The following is a 21,048-nucleotide window of genomic DNA, read 5'->3' on the forward strand; positions in this document are numbered from 1 at the left end:
GAACAGGAAGATGGGCGAACTTTTGCTCCACCCATCCCCTTTCTAGAGCTCCATCTTTTTCCTCAGATGGTCAACAGAAATAACCAGCTAGATGGATGAATGGATGGATGGATGGATGGATGGAAGATGGGTGAACTTTTGCTCCACCCATCCTCTTTCTAGAGGTCCATCTCTTTCCTCAGATGGTCAACAGAAAGAACCAGCTAGATGGATGAACGGATGGATGGATGAAAGATGGGTGAACTTTTGCTCCACCCATCCCCTTCCTAGAACATCCAAGGAGCTCCATCTCTTTCCTCAGATGTCAACAGAAAGAACCAGCTAGATGGATGAACGGATGGATGGATGAAAGATGGGTGAACCTTTGCTCCAGCCATCCCCTTCCTAGAACATCCAAGGAGCTCCATCTCTTTCCTCAGATGTCAACAGAAAGAGCCAGCTGCCTTACTGTGCCAGCTGCACCTTCCTGGCTCTTCCAGGTTTCCAAAAGCGCCATGACTATCATGGACCGCTTTTCTTGACAGCTCCACAAGCTCCATCTACAAGGAAGAGGCAAGGAAGGACCTTGTGCCCCAGCCTGCTGGAACATTTGGAGAGAGAAAGAGAAGTTGGCTGGAGTGGAACCGACAGGCTGCCTTGCTGGAAAACAGCCTCTTGAGTTACACACTCTAATTGCTCCATGCATACCAGGCCCATTTGCTCATCCTTGTTCTCCGGTTGAGTGGAGATTGGAGAATAAAAGCAGCGAGGGTAGGACAAAGGGGGGTGTTGGGAAGGCAAAGCCAGAGCCGTTCCCACTCCCCGCAACGGTCCCAGGAAGGTGGTGGGGGAGGGAAGGGAGAGGACAAACAACAGAAATTTGCAAAGCATCCTGGAAATGTTTCCCGGCTAAAAAAAAAAAAGGCAAATTATGAAAAAAGGAGGTCAAAAAGCAACCTGGGTAGAAAGTCAGGGAGCAGCAAGGAGTTAGATAATGATGGTGATAAAAAATATCTTCAGTTGGATGGTCCAACCTTAAGGTTATCCTTGAAAAAACATACTGTGTGAAGCACATACTGTATGAAGCTGCTGACGAGTGTTAGAGAGGTCCTCATGAAGTGACCAGGTGAGGGACAAATTGTTCTGGAGAACATCTACCTATGGAGACGCTAAGAGTCAGCAACAACTTGATGGCATGTCTATGGAGATTCTCCATCATCCAGGTCCTGGTTGTCCCAAAGGTGCTTTCTCAAGAGGCAAGTGGACTTCCTTGTTTTTCTTTGAAGGCGTTTCGCTTCTCCTCCAAGAAACTTCTTCCTTCCATTCCCCACCATCCAGTCAGAGCTGAAGAAGCTTCTTGGAGGAGAAGCGAAATATCTTCAAGGAAAAAAACAAACCCAGAAAGTCCAGTTGCCTCCTGAAAAAGCACCTTTGGGTGCTTCTACTTCCGAAGACTGAGCCAGAACTGAAGAAGCTTCTTGGATTACAAGCGAAATATCTTCAAGGAAAAACAAAGTCCAGTTGCCTCTTGGGACAATTTGATGGCATAACTTGATGGCGTATCATCATCATCATCATTGGGACAATAGCTTCACCCAAGAAGCAGAAAATCATTGAGTGTTGAGACTGAATATGGCCTTCGGGCACCCACAAGAGACAGAGCTAGGGGACCACACACACACTCACACAACCACGATGACAATCCTCTCAGCAGGAACAGCAGCACAGTGCAAAGTCCAACAAGTTGTGAGACCTGTATCACTTCTAAGAAGTGCAAGTAATGCTAAAAATGAAGGGCAACTGGAATACAAAACACAAATTGACTGGGGAAATAAGACACATTCACAGTACCATCACAGGTATACAGTCCATCCTTGGTTGTATAAACAGAAGCATAGAAAGCAAAACACATGACGTACCGGCTTTTTAAAGGCTTAGAAAGGCCACGCCTGGAATGCAGCATCCAGTTTTGGTCACCACATTACAAAAAAAAGATGTTGAGACTCTGAAAAAAGTGCAGAAAAGAGCAACTAAGATGATCCAAGGCCCGGAGACTAAAACATATGAAGAACAGTTGCAGGAACTGGGTTTGGATAGTCTAGAGGAAAGAAAGACTAGAGGTGACACGATAGCGGTATTCCAGTATTGGAGGGGCTGCCACAAAGAAGAGGAGTTGGTCAATTTATTCTCCAAAGCCCCAGAAGGCAGGACGAGAAACAACAGATGGAAACTAATCAAGGAGAGAAGCAACCTGGAATTCAGGAGAAACCTCCTAACAATGAGGGCAATTAACCAGGGGAACAGAAGTTGCCTCCAGAAGTTCTGGGTGCTTCATCACTGGAGGTCTTTAAAAAGAGACTGGACAGTCACTTGTCTGAAATGGTAGAGGTTCTCCTGCTTGAGCAGAGGGCTGGACTAGAAGATGGATGGAAGATGGATGGAAACTAGTCAAGGAGAGAAGCAACCTGGAACTAAGGAGAAACTTCCTGACAGTTAGAACAATTAACCAGTGGAACTGCTTGCCACCAGAGGTGGTGAATGCTCCAACGCTGGAGGTTTTTAAGAAGAGACTGGACAGCTGTTTGCCTGAAATGGTATAGGGTTTCCTGCCTGAGCAGGGGGTTGGACTAGATGACCTCCAAGGTCCCTTCCAACTTCTTCTTCTTCTTCTTCTTCTTCTTCTTCTTCTTCTTCTTCTTCTTCTTCTTCTTCTTCTTCTTCTTCTTCTTCTTCATTATTATTATCATTATCATCATCATCATCATCATCATCATCATCATCATCATCATCATCATCATCATCATCATCATTATTATTATTATTATTATTATTATTATTATTATTATTATTATTATTATTATTATTATTATTATTATTATTATCTCCAAAATCCCTTCCAGCTTTATTCCATATTCTATGTTCTGTTCCATTCCATTCTATTTCTTCAGCCATTTTGTCCCTTGTTCTCCTTCGGCTTGGGTCAAATTCTCCTCTCCCTCCAAAGCTGCTGTCACCATTGTTGTGAAATCCACTTTGGCAAGATGTGCAATTTTTAGCCTTTAATTTTGATTTGCCACGTATCATGGCCATAATTAGCCGCCGTGCTGTCACGGCGCGGGACCGAGCTCTCCTCTCAACCAAAAGCTACGCAAACACACATGGGGAATGTTCCTCTAACCCAGACATGTCAAACACAAGGCCCGGGGGCCGGATGCGGCCCGCGAAGTGGTTTCATGCGGCCCACGAAGGCATCCTGGAAACAGTGAGGGAACGGCCCCCATTGCCTTGGCCCTGGCCCAGAGACCCTCCTTCTGCCAGAGACCCTCAGATCTGTCCCACTCCTGCCCAGGCCCCCATAGGCACCCTTGATGTGAACCATGTAGAGCTGGCCATGCCCACCCAGTAGGCCATACGCACTCTAGCCACGCCCACCCAGTAGGCCACGCCCACCCTGGCCACACCCACCCGCCCCCCTGAGGGCAACCGCAATGCTGATGCGGCCCTCAATGAAATTGAGTTTGACACCCCTGCCTAACCTTATCGTTGTTGTTGTGTTTTTTTTCCTCCTCTCCAGGACAAGCAACTTCGGAACCAGCCAACTTTTGCTCCTCAGCTCCCTGCCAGAATGGAGGGACCTGCAGAGACCTGGAAGGCGGCTACCAATGTTTGTGTGCCCACAGCCCCGTAGCTTACGTGGGAAGAGACTGTGAGTTGCTAGCTGAGCCGTGCGATGGACACCCTTGTCCACCTCAGTGGAACTGCAGTGGGACGCCTGGGTACCTGAATTACACTTGCCACTGTGGATCCGGCTCGGCCGATGTCTCTTGCAGATCCCAAGGGGACGAGTGCGAGACGAATAACCCTTGTCTTCAGCCCGGTTTTCAGTGCGTCAACCTCCAGGATGGGTATGGCTGCCAGTGCCCAAGTGGACACATCTGCCCATCCAGCTCTTCCATTTGCTCAAGTCAACTTTGCAACAATGGCACCTGCCTTGAGAATGGAGGGACATACACCTGCCACTGCCCACCTGGCCTCACTGGCGCCCACTGCGAGGGGGAGATAGACGAGTGTGCCTCCAACCCCTGTCAGAATGGAGCCATCTGCCTCGACCGAGTCAACGAATACAGTTGCTTTTGCGTGCCGGGATTTCAGGGCTACCATTGCGAAATTGACATCAACGAATGCGCCTCCCAACCTTGTCGACACAACGGCACCTGCCTCAACTGGATAGACCATTACGTCTGCCAGTGTCTGCCTGGCTACACAGGTACTGTGGACCTTTCATCTTTTTGCTTTTCTTTTTTTTAAAGATTCTGGGAGGGGGTGACCTTTGGTGATTCACCAGCCTCCCATCAATAAATATAGCTCTTAATTTGTTGATGACAGAATTGATGTTACCGGTGGTGCAGAATAGCCGTGGGGAGGCAAAAGTTCCGTGGCGGTGCAGTGGTTAGAATGCAGTATGGCAGGCTAAACTCTGCCAACTGCCAGCGGTTCAATTCTCACCGGCTCAAGGTTGACTCAGCCTTTCATCCTTCCGAGGTCGGTAAACTGAGGACCCAGATCAGGGGTGTCAAACTGCCGACCTGAGGGGGGCTTGCATCATACGGAGGCTGCGCCCATCCCAGCTCTGGCAATGCAAAAAAAGTTGTGATACATCACGACACCTGTGACCCAAATTGTTGGGGGCAAGATGCTGACTCTATAAACCGCTTCAAGAGAGCTGTAAAGCACTGTGAAGTGGTATATAAGTCTTAAGTGCTATTGCTATATCTATCTATCTATCTATCTATCTATCTATCTATCTATCTATCTATCTATCTATCTATCATCTATGTATCTATCATCTATCGTCTATCTATCTATCTATCTATCATCTACCTATGTATCTATCCTCTATCTGTCTGTCTATCTATAATCTATATCTGTCTATCTATCATCTATTATCTATCTATCATCTATCTATTATCTATCATCTACCTATCTATTATCTATCATCTACCTATCTATTATCTATCATCTACCTATGTATCTCTCTATCATCTATCTGTCTGTCTATCTATCTATCTATCATCTGTCTGTCTGTCTGTCTGTCTGTCTGTCTGTCTGTCTGTCTGTCTGTCTATCTATCTATCTATCTATCTATCTATCTATCTATCTATCTATCTATCTATCTATCTGCCATGGTAGCGCAGTGCTTAGAATGCAATTTTGCAGGTTAATTCTGCCCACTGCCAGCAGTTCGATCCTGACCGGTTCAAGGTTGACTCAGCCTTCCTTCCTTCCGAGGTCGGTAAAATGAGGACCCAGATGGTTGGGCGGGAGCAACATGCTGACTCTGTAAACCGCTTAGAGCATTGTGAAGTGGTATATAAGTGCTATTGCTACTGCTATTTACTAGAGAGGAGAAGATAACTCATCCCTTCTCATCAGCAAATGTTCAGGGCAACAAAACTGCACCAAAGGTTCATGATTATAAGAGAATTAGGGCAAATATAGTCCAGAAGGTTTTCTGTGGACCTTCAAACCAGCCTTCTGATCTCGCTGCTCGATATTCTTCCTTGCTCTGAAACGGTATTTGTCGACCAGGGCAAGTTTCAGACCTGTGGACTCGCAGAATTCTTAAATCCTTAAACCTGCTAAGTTGAGAAAGAGCGATCTGCACCGGTTGAGCTTAGAATCGGAATCAGAATAGAGCTGGAAGGGACCGTGAAGGTCTTCTAGTCCAGCCCCCTTGTCAAGCAGGAGATCCCATCCCATTTCAGACAAGTGGCTGTCCAGTCTCTTCTTCAAAGCCTCCTGGGATGAAGCGCTTCAAGAGGCTGGCTGTTCCACTGGTTAATGGTCCTGCGCTGTCAGGAAGTTTCTCCTTAGTTCCAGCTTGCTTCTCTCCTCGATCAGATTCCATCCATCGTGTCCTGCCCTCTGGGGCTTTGGAAAATAAATGGGCCCCCTCCCCGTTGGGCCAGCCTCCCTTACGATGGGCCAGCCTCCCTTACGATGCAGTAAAGATCAAACGGGGGCCGTTGCCAGCGCAAGAACGTTAGTCCGGCCAGTGTCCCTGAGATGCAGGTGTCAGAAAAGGCTGAGTCGAAAAATTGCTCTCTTAGTTGCAACACAAGCTCTTTTCCTGGACCAAGTTGGCACTGACTCACCGGGGGCCTTGCCAGCTCCCTGCTGAAGCAGCAGAAGCCACGGGGGTGGGGGGGTGGGGGGTGGTTGGTCTCTGGGTGGAATGTGGACCGCAGGGTTTCCTCCTCCACCTGGTACCAGCCGGCACGGAGACACCCTCTGGCCTTGCTCCTCTCTGCGCCTTACATGGCCAGGAAGGAATGTGAGCGAGAGTCGACGGTTAGCAGCTCGGTAGCAGAAGGAGACGAATTGCAACACTGGATTGCCCTTTCGGCTGATTCTTGGCAGAAGAATTTCCTCTGCGTTAAGAACAACAGAAAGGAGGGATCTGGGAAAGAGCGGAAAGGAGAGCAAATACCTTTCTTTCCCTCCTCCTCTGGGAGATTCCAGCGTTCCCTTTGGAAAGCTCCCTCACCTCAGTGAAACCTCCAAGATAGAATAGAATAGAATAGAATAAAGATGGAATAGAATAGAATAGAATAGAATAGAATAGAATAGAATAGAATAGAATAGAATAGAATAGAATAGAATAGAATAGAATAGAATAGAATAGAATAGAATAGAAAATATGGAATGGAATAAGATAGGATAGGATAGGATAGGATAGGATAGGATAGGATAGGATAGGATAGGATAGGATAGGATAGGATAGGATAGGATAGGATAGGATAGGATAGGATAGAAAATATGGAATGGAATGGAATAGAATAGAATAGAATAGAATAAATATTGGAGAATAGAACAGAATAGAATAGAATAGAATAGAATAGAATAGAATAGAATAGAATAGAATAGAATAGAATAGAATAGAATAGAATAGAATAGAATAGAATATATATTAAAGAATAGAATAGAATAGAATAGAATAGAATAGAATAGAATAGAATAGAATATATATTAATGAATAGAATAGAATAGAATAGAATAGAATAGAATAGAATAGAATAGAATAGAATAGAATAGAATAGAATAGAATAGAATAGAATAGAATAGAATAGAATATATATTAAAGAATAGAATAGAATAGAATAGAATAGAATAGAATAGAATAGAATAGAATATATATTAAAGAATAGAATAGAATAGAATAGAATAGAATAGAATAGAATAGAATAGAATAGAATAGAATAGAATAGAATAGAATAGAATAGAATAGAAGCTGGAAGGGACCTTGGAGGTCTTCTAGTCCAGCCCCTTGCTCAAGCTGGAGAACCTATATCATCTCAGACAAGTGTGTCTAGCCTCTTCTTAAAAACCTCCAGTGATGGAGCGCCCACGATTTCTGGTGGCAAGCTGTTCCACTGGTTAATTGTCCTCACTGTTGGGAAGTTTCTGCTTAATTCCAGGTTGCTTCTCTCCTTGATCAGTTTCCAACCGTTGTTTCTCGTCCTTCCCTCTGGTGCTTTGGTGAATAGTTTGACCCCCTCTTCTTTATGGCAGCCCCTCAAATACTGGAACGCTGCTATCATGTCTCCCCTATTTCTTCTTTTCTTTAGACTGGCCAAACCCAAGTCCTGCAGCCGTTCTTCGTATGTTTTCGCCTCCAGGCCTTGGACCATCTTAGTTGCTCTTCTCTGAACTTTTTCCAAACTCTCAACATTTTTTTTGTGTGATAGGGTGACCAAAATGGGCTGCACTATTCCAGGTGTGGCCTTACTAGGGCTTTATAAACAAAACTGGTGTGGGGAAGGTATGAGCTTGGCAGCTCCTTAAAGATACTGTAACTTGCCGAGCATCTTACGAAAGGACACTAATAAATGTGGACCAATGAAGAGGCAAACCTGGGGGAGTCCAGAGACAGGCTGTAGCATCCTCAAAGATGCTTTGGGGGCTCCAGAGTTAACTGGAAAATAGGGTGCGTAAACTCACAACCATTCCTTTCCTCTGGGCACTGGGGTGGAGCTCCAGGCAACCTCCCTCCAACCGGTGGTGGGATTCAGCCAGTTCGCACCAGTTCGTCAGAACCGGGAGCTAATTTTTTTGTTGCCCAAGCCCAGAATGGACTTCCGGAAGCGGCATCCACGCAGAGAACCGGTTGTTCACCTACAGTATTTGAATCCCACCGCTGCCTCCAAACTGGGATTCAGCTCTTGGCCTTTTCCCCCCAGAAGGACCGAGTCCCTTTTAGCGAGAGGTGGGCAGGCGTTTGCTTAAGGCTGGACAAGAGCTCAGCCAGATTAAGGGGCCCACATTCCTGGTGGATTAGTCTGGCCGGGACTGCTGTGAAGCAGAGCTCAGCCAGAAAATTGGAATTAAGTGGATTTGCAGGTAGCAGCCCAGGGATATATTCTCTGAAGTCAGCAAATTGTGAAAAAGAGCATGGGGGCCGCTTAGATTTCCTTTAGGGGTCTCTTTGTGGACCTGCTGGAAACCTGCAAATAGGCGGAGGATAAATAATTCTAACCGTTAGTGAGAGACCTCCTTTTTTTGAACCTGGGGGTTAAAAATAGGCTAATTTGGGGCATTTCCCACCCTCACAGCCTCAGTTTCCCAGGGAAATAATAGTTTCCTATCTCTCTCTCTCTCTCTCTTTGCCCTCTCTCCTTTCTCTTTCTCTCTTTCTTTTTCGCCCTCCTTCTCTCTCTCTCTTTTCTCTTTCTCCTTTTTCTTTTCTTTCTCCCTCCTTCTCTTTCTCCCTCCTACTCATTCTTTCTCTTTTCCCCTCCTTTTCTCTCTCTCTCTTCCCTCCTCTCTCTCTTTTCTCTCTCTCTCCTCTCCTTCTCCTCTCTCTCTCTCTCTCTTTCTCCCTCCCCCCTCTCGATTATTTAAAGCAGCGTTTCTCCACTTCGACATCTTTCAGAGAAGTGGACTTCAACTCCCAGAATTCCCAGCCAGCATGGGAATTCTGGGAGTTGATATCCACTCCACGTAAAGTCGCTCAGGCTGAGAAGCCCTGATTTAGAGATGGAAGGGCCCACCGTGCAGCCTTTAGAAAGGTATAGTATATATAAACGAATCCGTCCCTTCTCTTTTTTGTCACAAAGGTGTGAACTGTGATGTGGAGGTCAACGAGTGTGAGTCGAGTCCCTGTTGGCATGGTAGCACCTGTTCTGACCATATTGGGTTCTTCACCTGCTCCTGCCTGCCGGGCTACGAAGGAACCCAGTGCGAAGTGGATATTGATGAATGCCACAGCCAGCCTTGCCTGAATGGAGCTATCTGCCAGGACCTGGTCAACGGGTAAGAGCCTCAATCCTGAGGACAAACTCAATGGCTTCTTGTGCTGCCCCACTGCGCCCCCCTCCCCACACGTATGGCAAGAATTCTACAGGTGTTTATTCAACCTCCCTCAAACAGGTGCTCGGAAAGCTCCCCGTTGCACAGGTCCAGATTCCAAGCTCAGTAGAGCAAGGGTAACTGCATCCAAGTCCAGGAGTCAAACAGGCCAGGATCCACGGCACAAGCACACAAGGCTGGGCACATTGCTACAGCAACACTCAAGTCCTCAGGGTGGGGTTAAGTGGACAATGCCGGTGCAGCCCTTCATGAGAAGCAAGGCTGCCTCCTCGCGAATAGTCTAGCTGACATGCATTATGCCTGCCTCCTCTCTACTCTAGAGGTGTGGACTCTTATCTCCTCCTCATCGCTAACAGGTGGCAGCTGCTCCTGGTCCTAGCCTGCAGCCTCCTGGCCAAGTTGCTGCAGCTGCAGCTTGCCTCCCTCAGTCTCACCCTGTTGCTCCCACCCAGCTGAGGCTCCTCCATCAGGCAAGCATTCTCTGAGCCCCAGTCCTGACCTCCACACTTTCCTCCGCAGACTCAAACTAACCCTTCTCCTCTGAACTTGCATCTAGAGAGGAGTCATGTGTGTGTGTGTGTGTGTGTGTGTGTGTGTGTGTGTGTGTGGTGGATCCATGACACTTCTAGGAGTTGACCACCTCATTCTGGCACTCTGATTGAGCAAGGGAGACACATCTCAAAACTGTTGCATGCTGCAAGGCTTCTATTCAAGGTGTCAATGTTGCTAACATCAAATGTTCTTGCCTGACAAGAGATGAAGCAGCAGCTATTTCATATGTTAAACGGGTATTGCTTTAAGAGATTGAGTTTAAGGCTGGGAGGAGGAAGGTTGTGCCTCAAGGCCATACGACATCAAAAGAAGATAAGAACTTGGCGGTTGTCTAAGGGAAGGGAACTGATTCTTTAAATTAATTGGAGAATATGATTAATGACAAAATTAGAAAGGTGGAGAATTGTGTTTTAATATATTGCGCAAGAGGGAGGAGATTTCAGATTCCAGCTTCCTTCGAGCAAACATTTGCCGGTGTATTAGGCTGAATAAAGGACTTTTAAGGTAAACAGTGCCTCAGAGTCACTTGAAAAGCCCACACGTCAGAAACTTGACACAAGGTTTTAATTGACCATCTCTTCAGTCCGCACTAGGTTGTCTTTCTACACATTTAATAATAATAAGCTGGAAGGGGCCTTGGAGATCATCTAGTCCAACCCCCCTGCTCAGGCAGGAAACCCTATACCATTTCAGGCAAACGGCTGTCCAGTCTCTTCTTAAAAACCTCCAGTGTTGGAGCATTCACCCCTTCTGGAGGCAGGTCGTTCCACTGGTTAATTGTTCTCACTGTCAGGAAGTTTCTCCTTAGTTCCAGGTTGCTTCTCTCCTTAATGAGTTTCCATCCGTTGCTTCTTGTCCTGCCTTCAGGCGCTTTGGAGAACAGCTTGACTCCCTCTTCTTTGTGGCAGCCCCTGAGATATTGGAACGCTGCTATCATGTCCCCCCTCGTCCTTCTCTTCGTTAAACTAGACATACCCAATTCCAGCAACCGTTCCCTATATATGTTTTAGACCTTTCCCCCCCACAATGATTTATTTATTTTGGTGGTATTTTCTCCAGTCTTTGGGATTCTTCTCTTTCGACAAACCTTTAAGAAGAGAGACTCCTATTAGCGCAGAGGGTGTGACTGATGGTGCAGCGCATACCCTGTCGACAGGACTAGGCTGTTTTAATGCTCCTGCCACACCTTGGAGGAACTGTGGGGAACACAGCTGAGGAACAGTCAAGATTTATTTATTTATTTTTTATTATTTTAATCCCATTTATATCCCGCCCTTCTCCGAAGACTCAGGGCGGCTTACAATTTAAGCACAAACCAATGTGCTTAGCAATAGCCTTCGTTCTATGTATATGCCTGCTTATTAGGGCTTTCGCCCCCCCCCCAAGCGGCCTTATTACAAAGTCAGCTTAATTGCCCCCAACAATCTGGGTCCTCATTTTACCTACCTCGGAAGGATGGAAGGCTGAGTCAACCTTGAGCCTGGTGGGACTCGAACCTGCACTAATTGCAGGCAGCTTGAGTTACTTAAGGAGGCATTAGCCCACTGCTCCACCAAGGCATTGAGAATAAAACACAGGGATGAAATTGATGCACAGCATCATAAGGCATTGACCACCCGCTACGGAACAAAAGAGGATGTGCTTAATCAGTCACTCCCACAATTTTTTTCCCTCTTCTTCCTCCTTAGCTACCAATGCGACTGTCACAACACTGGCTTTGAAGGACAACATTGTGAGTTGGACATCTTGGAGTGTGCTTCACAACCTTGCCAGAATGGGGCCCCTTGCTTGGAAGGAGCTGGGTTTTACAACTGTTCTTGCTGGCCAGGTAAGCAAAAAAAAATCCTCATTTTTCAGACTCCAGAATGGGGAGGAGGAGGAGAAGGAGAAGGCACGTAGTGCAGTGTTTTTAAAACTTGGCTGCCGCTGGGTGGGTGTGGGGGGGGAGGCTTGTGGGTCCCCCCCCATCCTATTTCTTAAAGAAGACATTGATGGGTTCCACTGCAAAGAGCTTCTGGATTCCACTGCAAGGTCCTTGGTGCTCTCCGAGCTTGGTGGTTTCTTTGCAGATGTTTCATTGCCCTAACTCCAAGAAGAACCTGGTTGAATTGAGGGATGACACCTTGCCTCCACTCCAGAGTTCCTAGTTTGGCTCACGTTCTGTCCCTTTACTCTCCGACATCAGGGTACGTGGGAACACACTGCGAAGAAGACCTCAACGAGTGTTCAGCACACCCGTGTCTCAACGGCGGAGAATGCCTCGAAAGGTCCAATCAGAGCTACTACGGGAGACACGCGGATTTCCCCGAGCGGTTTAGCTACCGAGCAGCTGCTGGTTACATCTGCAGTTGTCATCCCGGCTTTGAGGGTGCGTTCTTTTCCCTTGTCTTGGGGGATCCCGTGGGATCTATTCTGTGGATCCGGAATTAGCTGACAGATCAAGCAATCAGCCCCTCCCCCTCCCTTATTGCTTCAGCAAGGCTTCTCACGCAGATAGACCCTGCTTTTGAGATCTTTACAGACGTCGAACTGAATTTTCATTCTTGGCCCGCCTGTCTTTCTTCCATGGGATCATTTTGGATGGTTTAAGTAAGCCTTTAAGGGCTGCAGAAGAACAGAACGGGCTTTTCAGCGCGCGTGTGCGCGTGTGTGCCTCTGTGGTTCGAGTTCATCAATTTAAACCCGCTCATTGAATCAAGTTAGAGATCGATCTCCCCCACCCCACCCCCGCAAAAAAAATCAATGAGGAACAGAGGTTGTGAGCGTGACTTGTTTTGCAATCTCTTTGAAGGAGAAACGTGTTCCGTCAACACCAATGAATGCGAATCTCAGCCGTGCCAAAACGGAGGAAGCTGCCTGGACTTGGTGAACAGCTACCGGTGCGACTGCTCACCTGGATATACAGGTAAATGGGGAGGGGGCAGCGAAGAATGAGATTGAAGAATGGGAGGGAATCTAAGCGCGGGAAAGAGAAAAGTCTCGTGGTGTCTTTACGCGACCAAAAGGCTTAACTCGTACTGCTTTTTCCCCCCACTAACCTAATTTAAGTTTCTAACTGGGTGAATTCTGCACTGATTTCATATCAAAGTCAGACTGCTGGAAGCTTTCAAGCTTCGACGTGGGATGCTTCGTGCGGTGATATTTGGCCCAAGCAATGCTTGCCGCGTCCTGTCGGGATTTATGCTTCGGTTTGGGACGAATCGTACGATGTGCTTTCTCTAATCTCACTCAGGTGGGAAGAGCTTCACTGTTTTTGCTAGATTTTACAGTACTCTCTTTATAGAGATTGATGGAAGAGAATATTTGTAGCTCAGGGCTGAATTGTGGAGTCCTTGGGGCACACGGACCTTGGCTGTTTTCTTGCAGACGTTTCATGACCCAACTAGGGAACATCATCAGTGCTAGAAAGGAGACGGGTTTGTGGAGAGGAAGAGGAGGAAGAGGAGGATTGAGGGGTCTTTGGTGCTCTCTGAGCTTGGCTGTTTTCTTGAAGACATTTCATGTCCCAACTAGGTAACTTCATCAGTGCTAGAGGGGGGGGGAGGGAGGAGGAAGAGGACTGTGGGGTCCTTGATGCTCTCTGAGATTGGTTTTCTTGCAGACGTTTCATGACCCAACTAGGTAACTTCATCAGTGCTAGAAGGGAGGAGGAGGAGGAGGAGGAGGAGGAGGAGGAGGAGGAGGAGGAGGAGGAGGAGGAGGACGATGACTGTGGGGTCCTTGGTGCTCTCTGAGCTTGGTTTTCTTGCAGACGTTTCATGACCCAACTAAGTAACTTCATCAGTGCTAGAAGGGAGGAGGAGGAGGAGGAGGAGGAGGAGGACGATGACTGTGGGGTCCTTGGTCCTCTCTGAGATTGGTTTTCTTGCAGACGTTTCATGACCCAACTAGGTAACTTCATCAGTGCTAGAAGGGGGGGAGGGAGGAGGAAGAGGACTGTGGGGTCCTTGATGCTCTCTGAGATTGGTTTTCTTGCAGACGTTTCATGACCCAACTAGGTAACTTCATCAGTGCTAGAAGGGGGGAGGAGGAGGAGGAGGAAGAGGAAGGGGGGAGGAGGAGGAGGAGAACTGTGGGGTCCTTGGTGCTCTCTGAGCCTGTTTTTTTTTTTGTAGATGCTTCGCTACCCAACTAGATAACATCTTTTGTGTTAACACTGATGATATTACCTAGTTGGGCAACGAAACATCTGCAAGAAAACCACCAAGCTCGGAGAGCACCAAGGACCTTGCAGTGATCAGTTGGAATGCATTTCAAAATTGGGATTTGAGCAAAAGCCGAGAGGAAGTGCAAGACGTGCTCCGCTAACACGTCTTATCCATCTGTGTTTCCCCAAAATGAACGGGAGGGAGACCTTACCTGGCTTAGCTGTAAGGCACAGACGGAGCAGCTCGCTTCAAAGTTCATTTGCAATGTGCCATCCCCGTGGGACCAGACAGGTCTGAAGCACTGACTCTTGGGAATACTGTTTCTAAAATATCGTGGGGCTGCCATCTTGTGGAAAGGAAGAGAAATCTGAAATCTTGAGAGAACCTGGAGGTGAACTTTCCAAAATACAGAGGACCAGCTGGAATTGGGTATGTCTGGTTTAATGAAGAGAAGGACCAGAGGGGACATGATAGCAGCTTTCCGATATCTCAGGGGCTGCCCCAAAGAAGAGGGAGTCAAGCTATCCTCCAAAGCATCCGAAGGCAGGACAAGAAGCAACGGATGGAAACTCATCAAGGAGAGAAGCAACCTGGAACTAAGGAGAAACTTCCTGACAGTCAGAACAATTAACCAGCGGAACTACCTGCCTCCAGAAGCTGTGAATGCTCCAGCACTGGAAGTTTTGAAGAAGAGACTGGACACCCATTTGCCGTCGCCCCAGTTCCAGGCCTTCAGCTGGGTTTGATAAAACCTTTTCGCTTTAGGCCTCCACCGCCGTGTGCAAAAAAAAAAAGGTTCAATCAATCAATTTCAACTTCTCGTGGGGAAAAAAAAAAGATCTCGCAAAGTTGGAGTTGATTGATTGAACTTTTTAGTCCCACCCAGTCTGCCGTTACCACCGCAGCCACGCCCACCCCATGGGCCACGGCCACCCAGCCCCCAACGATACATAAGTGGGTTTTGGGTTGCAGTTTGGGCACTCAGTCTCTAAAAGGTTCTCCATCACTGGTATAGGGTTTCCTGCCTGAGCAGGGGGTTGGACTAGATGACCTCCAAGGTCCCTTCCAACTTCTTCTTCTTCTTCTTCTTCATCATCATCATCATTACTATTATTGTTATTGTTGTTGTTATGATGATGATGATGATGATGATGATGATGATGATGATGATGATGCCTGCTCTGCTACGGTCCTGCTCAGTTTCACTCACACGCAAAACCGATGAGATGAAATCCACTGTCCAGCTGGGATACTGCAGAACGCTCTTTCTGCTTCCATTTCAGCCTGTCCTCGTTTAGGAAGAGAGGATGGGGACTCCTCGTTTAGTGACCAGCAGTTCCGTCATTGAGTGAAACAGTCATTCATTGAAACGGTGACTAGTCTTAGGATCCGACTTCAGCTTTCCTTTGCTTTGCAGCCCTAAAAAGGTTGTCAAGGCGAGCATTAGCTGCAAAGTTGCTTCCTCCTCGCGGTCGTAACAGCGAATGGTTGCTAAACGAGGACTGCCTATATTAGTGGATGCTCCTGTCAGCAGTATCTTTTGGGGATTGCCACGGGTGGGTGGGTGGGTGGGTGGCTGGGGGGAAGAGATAGACTTGATTGTTTCTACATTCAGTTAATTCTGGACGTTCATCAAGGAAGTGAAGAAAGCAACCTTGGCAATTCTCGTACCCACTGGGGGATTCTGGGAGTTGAAGTCCACAAAGTTGCCAAGGTTGAGAAACCCTGGTTTAGAGAATCTGGGCCAATCCTTGATTACTTTAACTCTTCTGATGGGAAAGAATGGTTCTGGTGCAACACTTGTGTCCTTCTAAGAGGAATCAATCAATCAATCAATCAATCAATCAATCAGAAGAGAGCTAGAAGGGACCTTGGAGGTCTTCTAGTCCAGCCCCTGCTCAAGCAGGAGACCCTATACCATTTCAGACAAGTGATTGTCCAATCTCTTCTTAAAAACTTCTAGTGTTGGAGCATTCACCACCTCTGGAGGCAGGTTGTTCCACTGGTTGATTGTCCTCACTGTTAGGAAGTTTCTCCTTAATTCCAGGTTGCTTCTCTCCTTGGTTATGTTTGATGCTTCTCGTTCTGCCCTCTGGTGCTTCAGAAAATAAATTGACCCCCCCACTCTCCTCTTTGTGGCAGCCCCTCAAACACTGGAATACCGCTATCACGTCTCCCCTAGTCCTTCTCTTCTCTAGACTGGCCATTCCCAAATCCTGCAGCCGTTCTTCCTATGTTTTAGTCTCCAGGCCTTGGATCATCTTAGAGGCTCTTCTCTGCACTTTCTCCGAGGTCTCAACACCAACAGGAAGGGCCACCGTAGAGTCCAGTTTGATAGTGCGAAGTCAAGCACCGACTGACTGAGTTGGTTCTGCTAAGGATAGTAGTCTTCCCAGCTTCAGGAGGTCCACTCACTACGGCGCTGCTGAAATGGGCCTCCGGGCTCCTCTCCCATTGCCAGCAATAAGAGGGAAGGGAGGGTGCCCAGAACCAGCGGGCTCTCTCTTGCGTAGGACCATCTTCCACTCCCCTTGCAGGGGAGGCGGTAGGCAAACAACTTGTCAGCTGGGATAGAAGCCAGCTGGGAAGATTTTGAGCTGAGAGGGATTAGATCGCTCAGCGGCTACAGCCCGGTTTCGGCGCTTGGCTTCCTCTCCGAAGAGGCCCGTTGTGTGCCTGGCACCCGGGAGGGAAACAAGCCATGTTCCGGGTCCAATCCAGCTCAGTCTGAGCCCTTCCCCATTGCGTTTCCTCTTGGGACCACTACCTATGCCGGCAGGGGAATGGCCATGAACCCTTTGCTGCTGGCTGGAATTGTCCTGGGCGGATTTTGTCGTCTGTTGGCAGGTAACGAGTGGACGTCCTTAGCAACCCGGGCTCTTTCTTGTGTGGTTGTGGGTCTGTGGATTTGTGTGTGTGAGTCTTCTGTACGGATCGGCGGGCAATGCTTCTTGTTTTGGGAAGGTTTTCTGCAGGGCTTTTTTTCTCATCGAACGCTCAGAACGGAGTTCCGGCACCTTTTTGGGATGGAACCTTGTAGGGTAGGCAAGGCGGGTTGTATGACATGTGTGAGTTCCGGCACCTTTTTCTTTTACAAAAATGCACTGGTTTTCTGTAAGGGGGGGAGGGAATGTCTCTGCTAACTCTTGGAGGGCAGAGCTGTTCAGCTTCACACTGAAATGAACTTTGATTTTCTTCATACCAGGCTGTTGTGGCCGGTCCTTTGGCAGAAAACTCCAGACTGTGAAAATTGTGTGTCTCTTGTGGAGGGGGATGATATACCCATTAGGTCCTAAAGAAGCAAGATTTATCTTCAGTTAAGGTGTCCAAGCAAGAAGGTGCAAGAAGCATGGAAGAGGGCATAGATCAGAATCAGAACAGAGCGGGAAGGGACCTTGGAGGTCTTCTAGTCCAGCCCCCTGCTCAAGCAGGAGATCCTATACCATTTCAGACAAGTGGCTGTCCAGTCTCTTCTTAAAAAGCTCCGGTGATGAAGCACCCACAATGTCTGAACGTTGTGAAGGTCATCACCACAATGATAGGCAGAATTTCTCCCCCAGACACACACATACACACATAAACATAGATGGATGGATGGACAGACAGACAGACTGAAGATAGATGGTAGATACAGTGGATGGATAGAATGGAGAGAGAGAGAGAGATGAGAAAGAGAGATGATAGGGATAGATAGACAGACAGACATAGATATAGGTGGATAGATAGATAGATAGATAGATAGATAGATAGATAGATAGATAGATAGATAGATAGACAGACAGACAGTTGGTAGATAGATAGATAGACAGACAGACATAGATATAGGTGGATAGATAGATAGATAGATAGATAGATACAGTAGATAGATAGATAGACAGAAAGAGAGATATGAGAGAGAAAGATATGAGAGAGAGAGAGAGATATACAGTAGATAGACAGAAAGATAGATATGAGAGATAAATAGAGGGATATGAGAGATAGATAGATAGAGAGAGAGATAGATAGATAGATAGATAGATAGATAGATAGATAGATAGATAGATAGATAGATAGATAGATAGATAGATAGACAGACAGACAGACAGACAGTTGGTAGATAGATAGACAAACATACATAGATATAGGTGGATAGATAGATAGATAGATAGATAGATAGATAGACAGATAGAAAGACAGACAGACAGACAGACAGACAGTTGGTAGATAGATAGATAGATAGACAGACAGACATAGATATAGGTGGATAGACAGACAGACAGACAGACAGACAGACAGACAAATGATCTGTGTGCCCCACTAATGGTCCTTTTCTTCAAAAGAAGATTGATAACCTTGAAAATAAGAACAAGGAGAATGTCTCACTAGGATGTTTAGTAAAGAGGGGAAACTTTTATGGAGAATGTTTGAGATGTTAAAATGTGCAAAGATGTGTAGAAGGGTAATTATCCCCGTGAGCAATGAATGATTGCTAAAAAGATACAAAAAATGCCCCGCCCCCACCCCTGTATGTTGTGTGACAGTGACGTTGGGTAATCAGGATAAACTTACAGGACGTGGAGAATGAAGGCCACCCACCCGGATGAAGGTGGACTGAATAGAAAAATCGATTGACCATAGCGTGACCCATAGCGTGAAGCACGTTAGGTTTGGTAGTCACTGAAGGAGAACGAATAAGGATTGGTTCCTCAAATAAATATACAAAAAGAAAAAAAGAAAAGAGGGAATTTGGCAAAGAGGGGAGCAGAACTCGTGAGAGAAAGGTATCAAAAGATAACAAGGCAGGATGAACGTAGGAGAAGCAGAGATGGTTGGCCAGGATTAAAAAAAATAGAAGCACGGAGTAATACGTGAACTGCCTTGGGATAAACTAGCTTTAGCTATGTTTGTTTTCCTTTCCTTTGCCTTATCTCCGTCCTTACTTCTTTGCTCCGCTCCACCTCAAGTGCTTCTCCCCAAAGAGAGCAGGGAGGGGGCGCATGCTGATAGATCAAGATCTTCTGTCTCTGCTTGAAGGGAAGGAATTTCCAGCATAGAGACGGACGCATGTGTTGGTTTAAAACAGAGCCGAGAGAGTCTTCCTCCTAGAAACTTGCAGTTTTCCTTCAATGAAGCTGTTCTGCTCTGGGTGGCGGTTCCTGGATCCTAACATCCAACAAGCGCCTTTTTTTTTTAAGCTGCGGGGATTTTTGTGTTCCCCCACAGGGCAAAGGGAGCAGCCCTTGAAAGCCCAAGGCCATTCCGGAGTTAGCAGCAGAAACAGGCTGAACTATGGTGTTCTTAAGCTGGCCTCCTCTTCAAAAGGGAACAACATCCTTACTCCCTTTCCTCCGAAGGACTTTCTGCCCCCACCCCCCACCCCTCCAAGTCTCCTTCCTTCCTCCCACAAACCTGGATTGTAAAATATTTCCTGGCACATTCCAGCCTATTTTATTCCTGCGGACAGAAAAATGCCTCCAGCAGATTCTTATTTCTGCAAAAGGGGGATGGATGCTCTTCTTTGGATTCTTTGCTGAAGCAAAGAAATATTTTGGTGGAAGAGAAGTCTTTAAAGCCCTCAAAGGAAGAATCCAAGGAATGAAAGCCCTGTAATTGTGTCCCAAAGGTGCTTCTTTCACAAGGCAACTGGGGGCTGGACTAGAAGACCTCCAAGGTCCCTTCCAGCTCTATTCTATTCTATTCTATTCTATTCTATTCTATTCTATTCTATTCTATTCTATTCTATTCTATTCTATTCTATTCTATTCTATTCTATTCTATTCTATTATTTCCTTAATTCTATTCTATTATTCTATTCTATTCTATTCTATTCTATTCTATTCTATTCTATTCTATTCTATTCTATTCTATTCTATTCTATTCTATTCTATTCTATTCTCCATTCTTTATTTCTATTCTATTCTATTCTATTCTATTCTATTCTATTCTATTCTATTCTATTCTATTCTATTCTATTCTATTCTATTCTATTCTATTCTATTCTATTCTCCATTCTTTATTTCTATTCTATTCTATTCTATTCTATTCTATTCTATTCTATTCTATTCTATTCTATTCTATTCTATTCTACTCTACTCTACTCTACTCTACTCTACTCTACTCTACTCTACTCTACTCTACTCTACTCTATTCTATTCTGTTCCATACCAAATTCCATATTCCATATTCCATTCTCTATTCTATTCTATTCTATTCTATTCTATTCTATTCTATTCTATTCTATTCTATTCTATTCTATTCTATTCTATTCTATTCTATTCTATTCTATTCTATTCTATTCTATTCCATATTCTGTTCTATTCCATATTCTATTCTATTCTGTTCTGTTCTGTTCTGTTCCATACCAAATTCCATATTCCATATTCCATATTCCATATTCCATATTCCATATTCTATTCTATTCTATTCTATTCTATTCTATTCTATTCTATTCTATTCTATTCTATTCTATTCTATTCTATTCTATTCTATTCTATTCTATTCTATTCTATTCTATTCTATTCTATTCTATTCCATTTGTTATTCTATTCTATTCTATCCTATCCTATCCTATCCTATCCTATCCTATCCTATCCTATCCTATCCTATCCTATCCTATCCTATCCTATCCTATTCTATTCTATTCTATTCTATTCTATTCTATTCTATTCTATTCTATTCTATTCTATTCTATTCTATTCTATTCTCCATTCCATTCTATTCTTTCTGGGGGGTGGGTTTGTAGACATTTCGCTTCTCATCCAAGAAGCTTCTTCAGCTCTGAATGAGAAACGAAACATCTTCAAAAAAACCCAAAACCAAACAAACCCAGAAAGTCCATTTGCCTCGTGAAAAAAGCAACTTTGGGACAACCATGACCAGGATGACCGAGACTCTCCATAGACATTTAGCGATGCCCCTGTAATCGTGTGTTGCGCCTCAGTTGTTCCCTCACAAAGTTTGGCACGTTCCCAAACTCAAAGGACCACGCTTGGAAAAAGGCCCTTTTTTAAGGTAATCCTTT

At 45.8% G+C, this 21,048-nt stretch overlaps 1 protein-coding gene across 1 annotated transcript in view; it reads left to right on the forward strand.

Moving 5' to 3' along the window:
• Positions 1-1,674: 1,674 nt before the first annotated feature.
• The window catches only part of CRB2 (crumbs cell polarity complex component 2), a gene marked incomplete at its 5' end in the record, with an annotated part of 33,743 nt that continues 14,369 nt past the window's right edge, over positions 1,675-21,048 (forward strand). Inside the window, 6 exons of the mRNA XM_081339476.1 lie at positions 1,675-1,756; positions 3,554-4,246; positions 9,096-9,291; positions 11,589-11,728; positions 12,086-12,268; positions 12,692-12,805. Coding sequence (XP_081195602.1) covers positions 1,675-1,756; positions 3,554-4,246; positions 9,096-9,291; positions 11,589-11,728; positions 12,086-12,268; positions 12,692-12,805 — 1,408 coding nt within the window. The remainder of the gene's footprint in view (positions 1,757-3,553; positions 4,247-9,095; positions 9,292-11,588; positions 11,729-12,085; positions 12,269-12,691; positions 12,806-21,048) is intronic.

Source organism: Vipera berus, assembly GCF_964194415.1.
Source record: "Vipera berus genome assembly, chromosome: 15".
NCBI lineage: Eukaryota > Metazoa > Chordata > Lepidosauria > Squamata > Viperidae > Vipera > Vipera berus.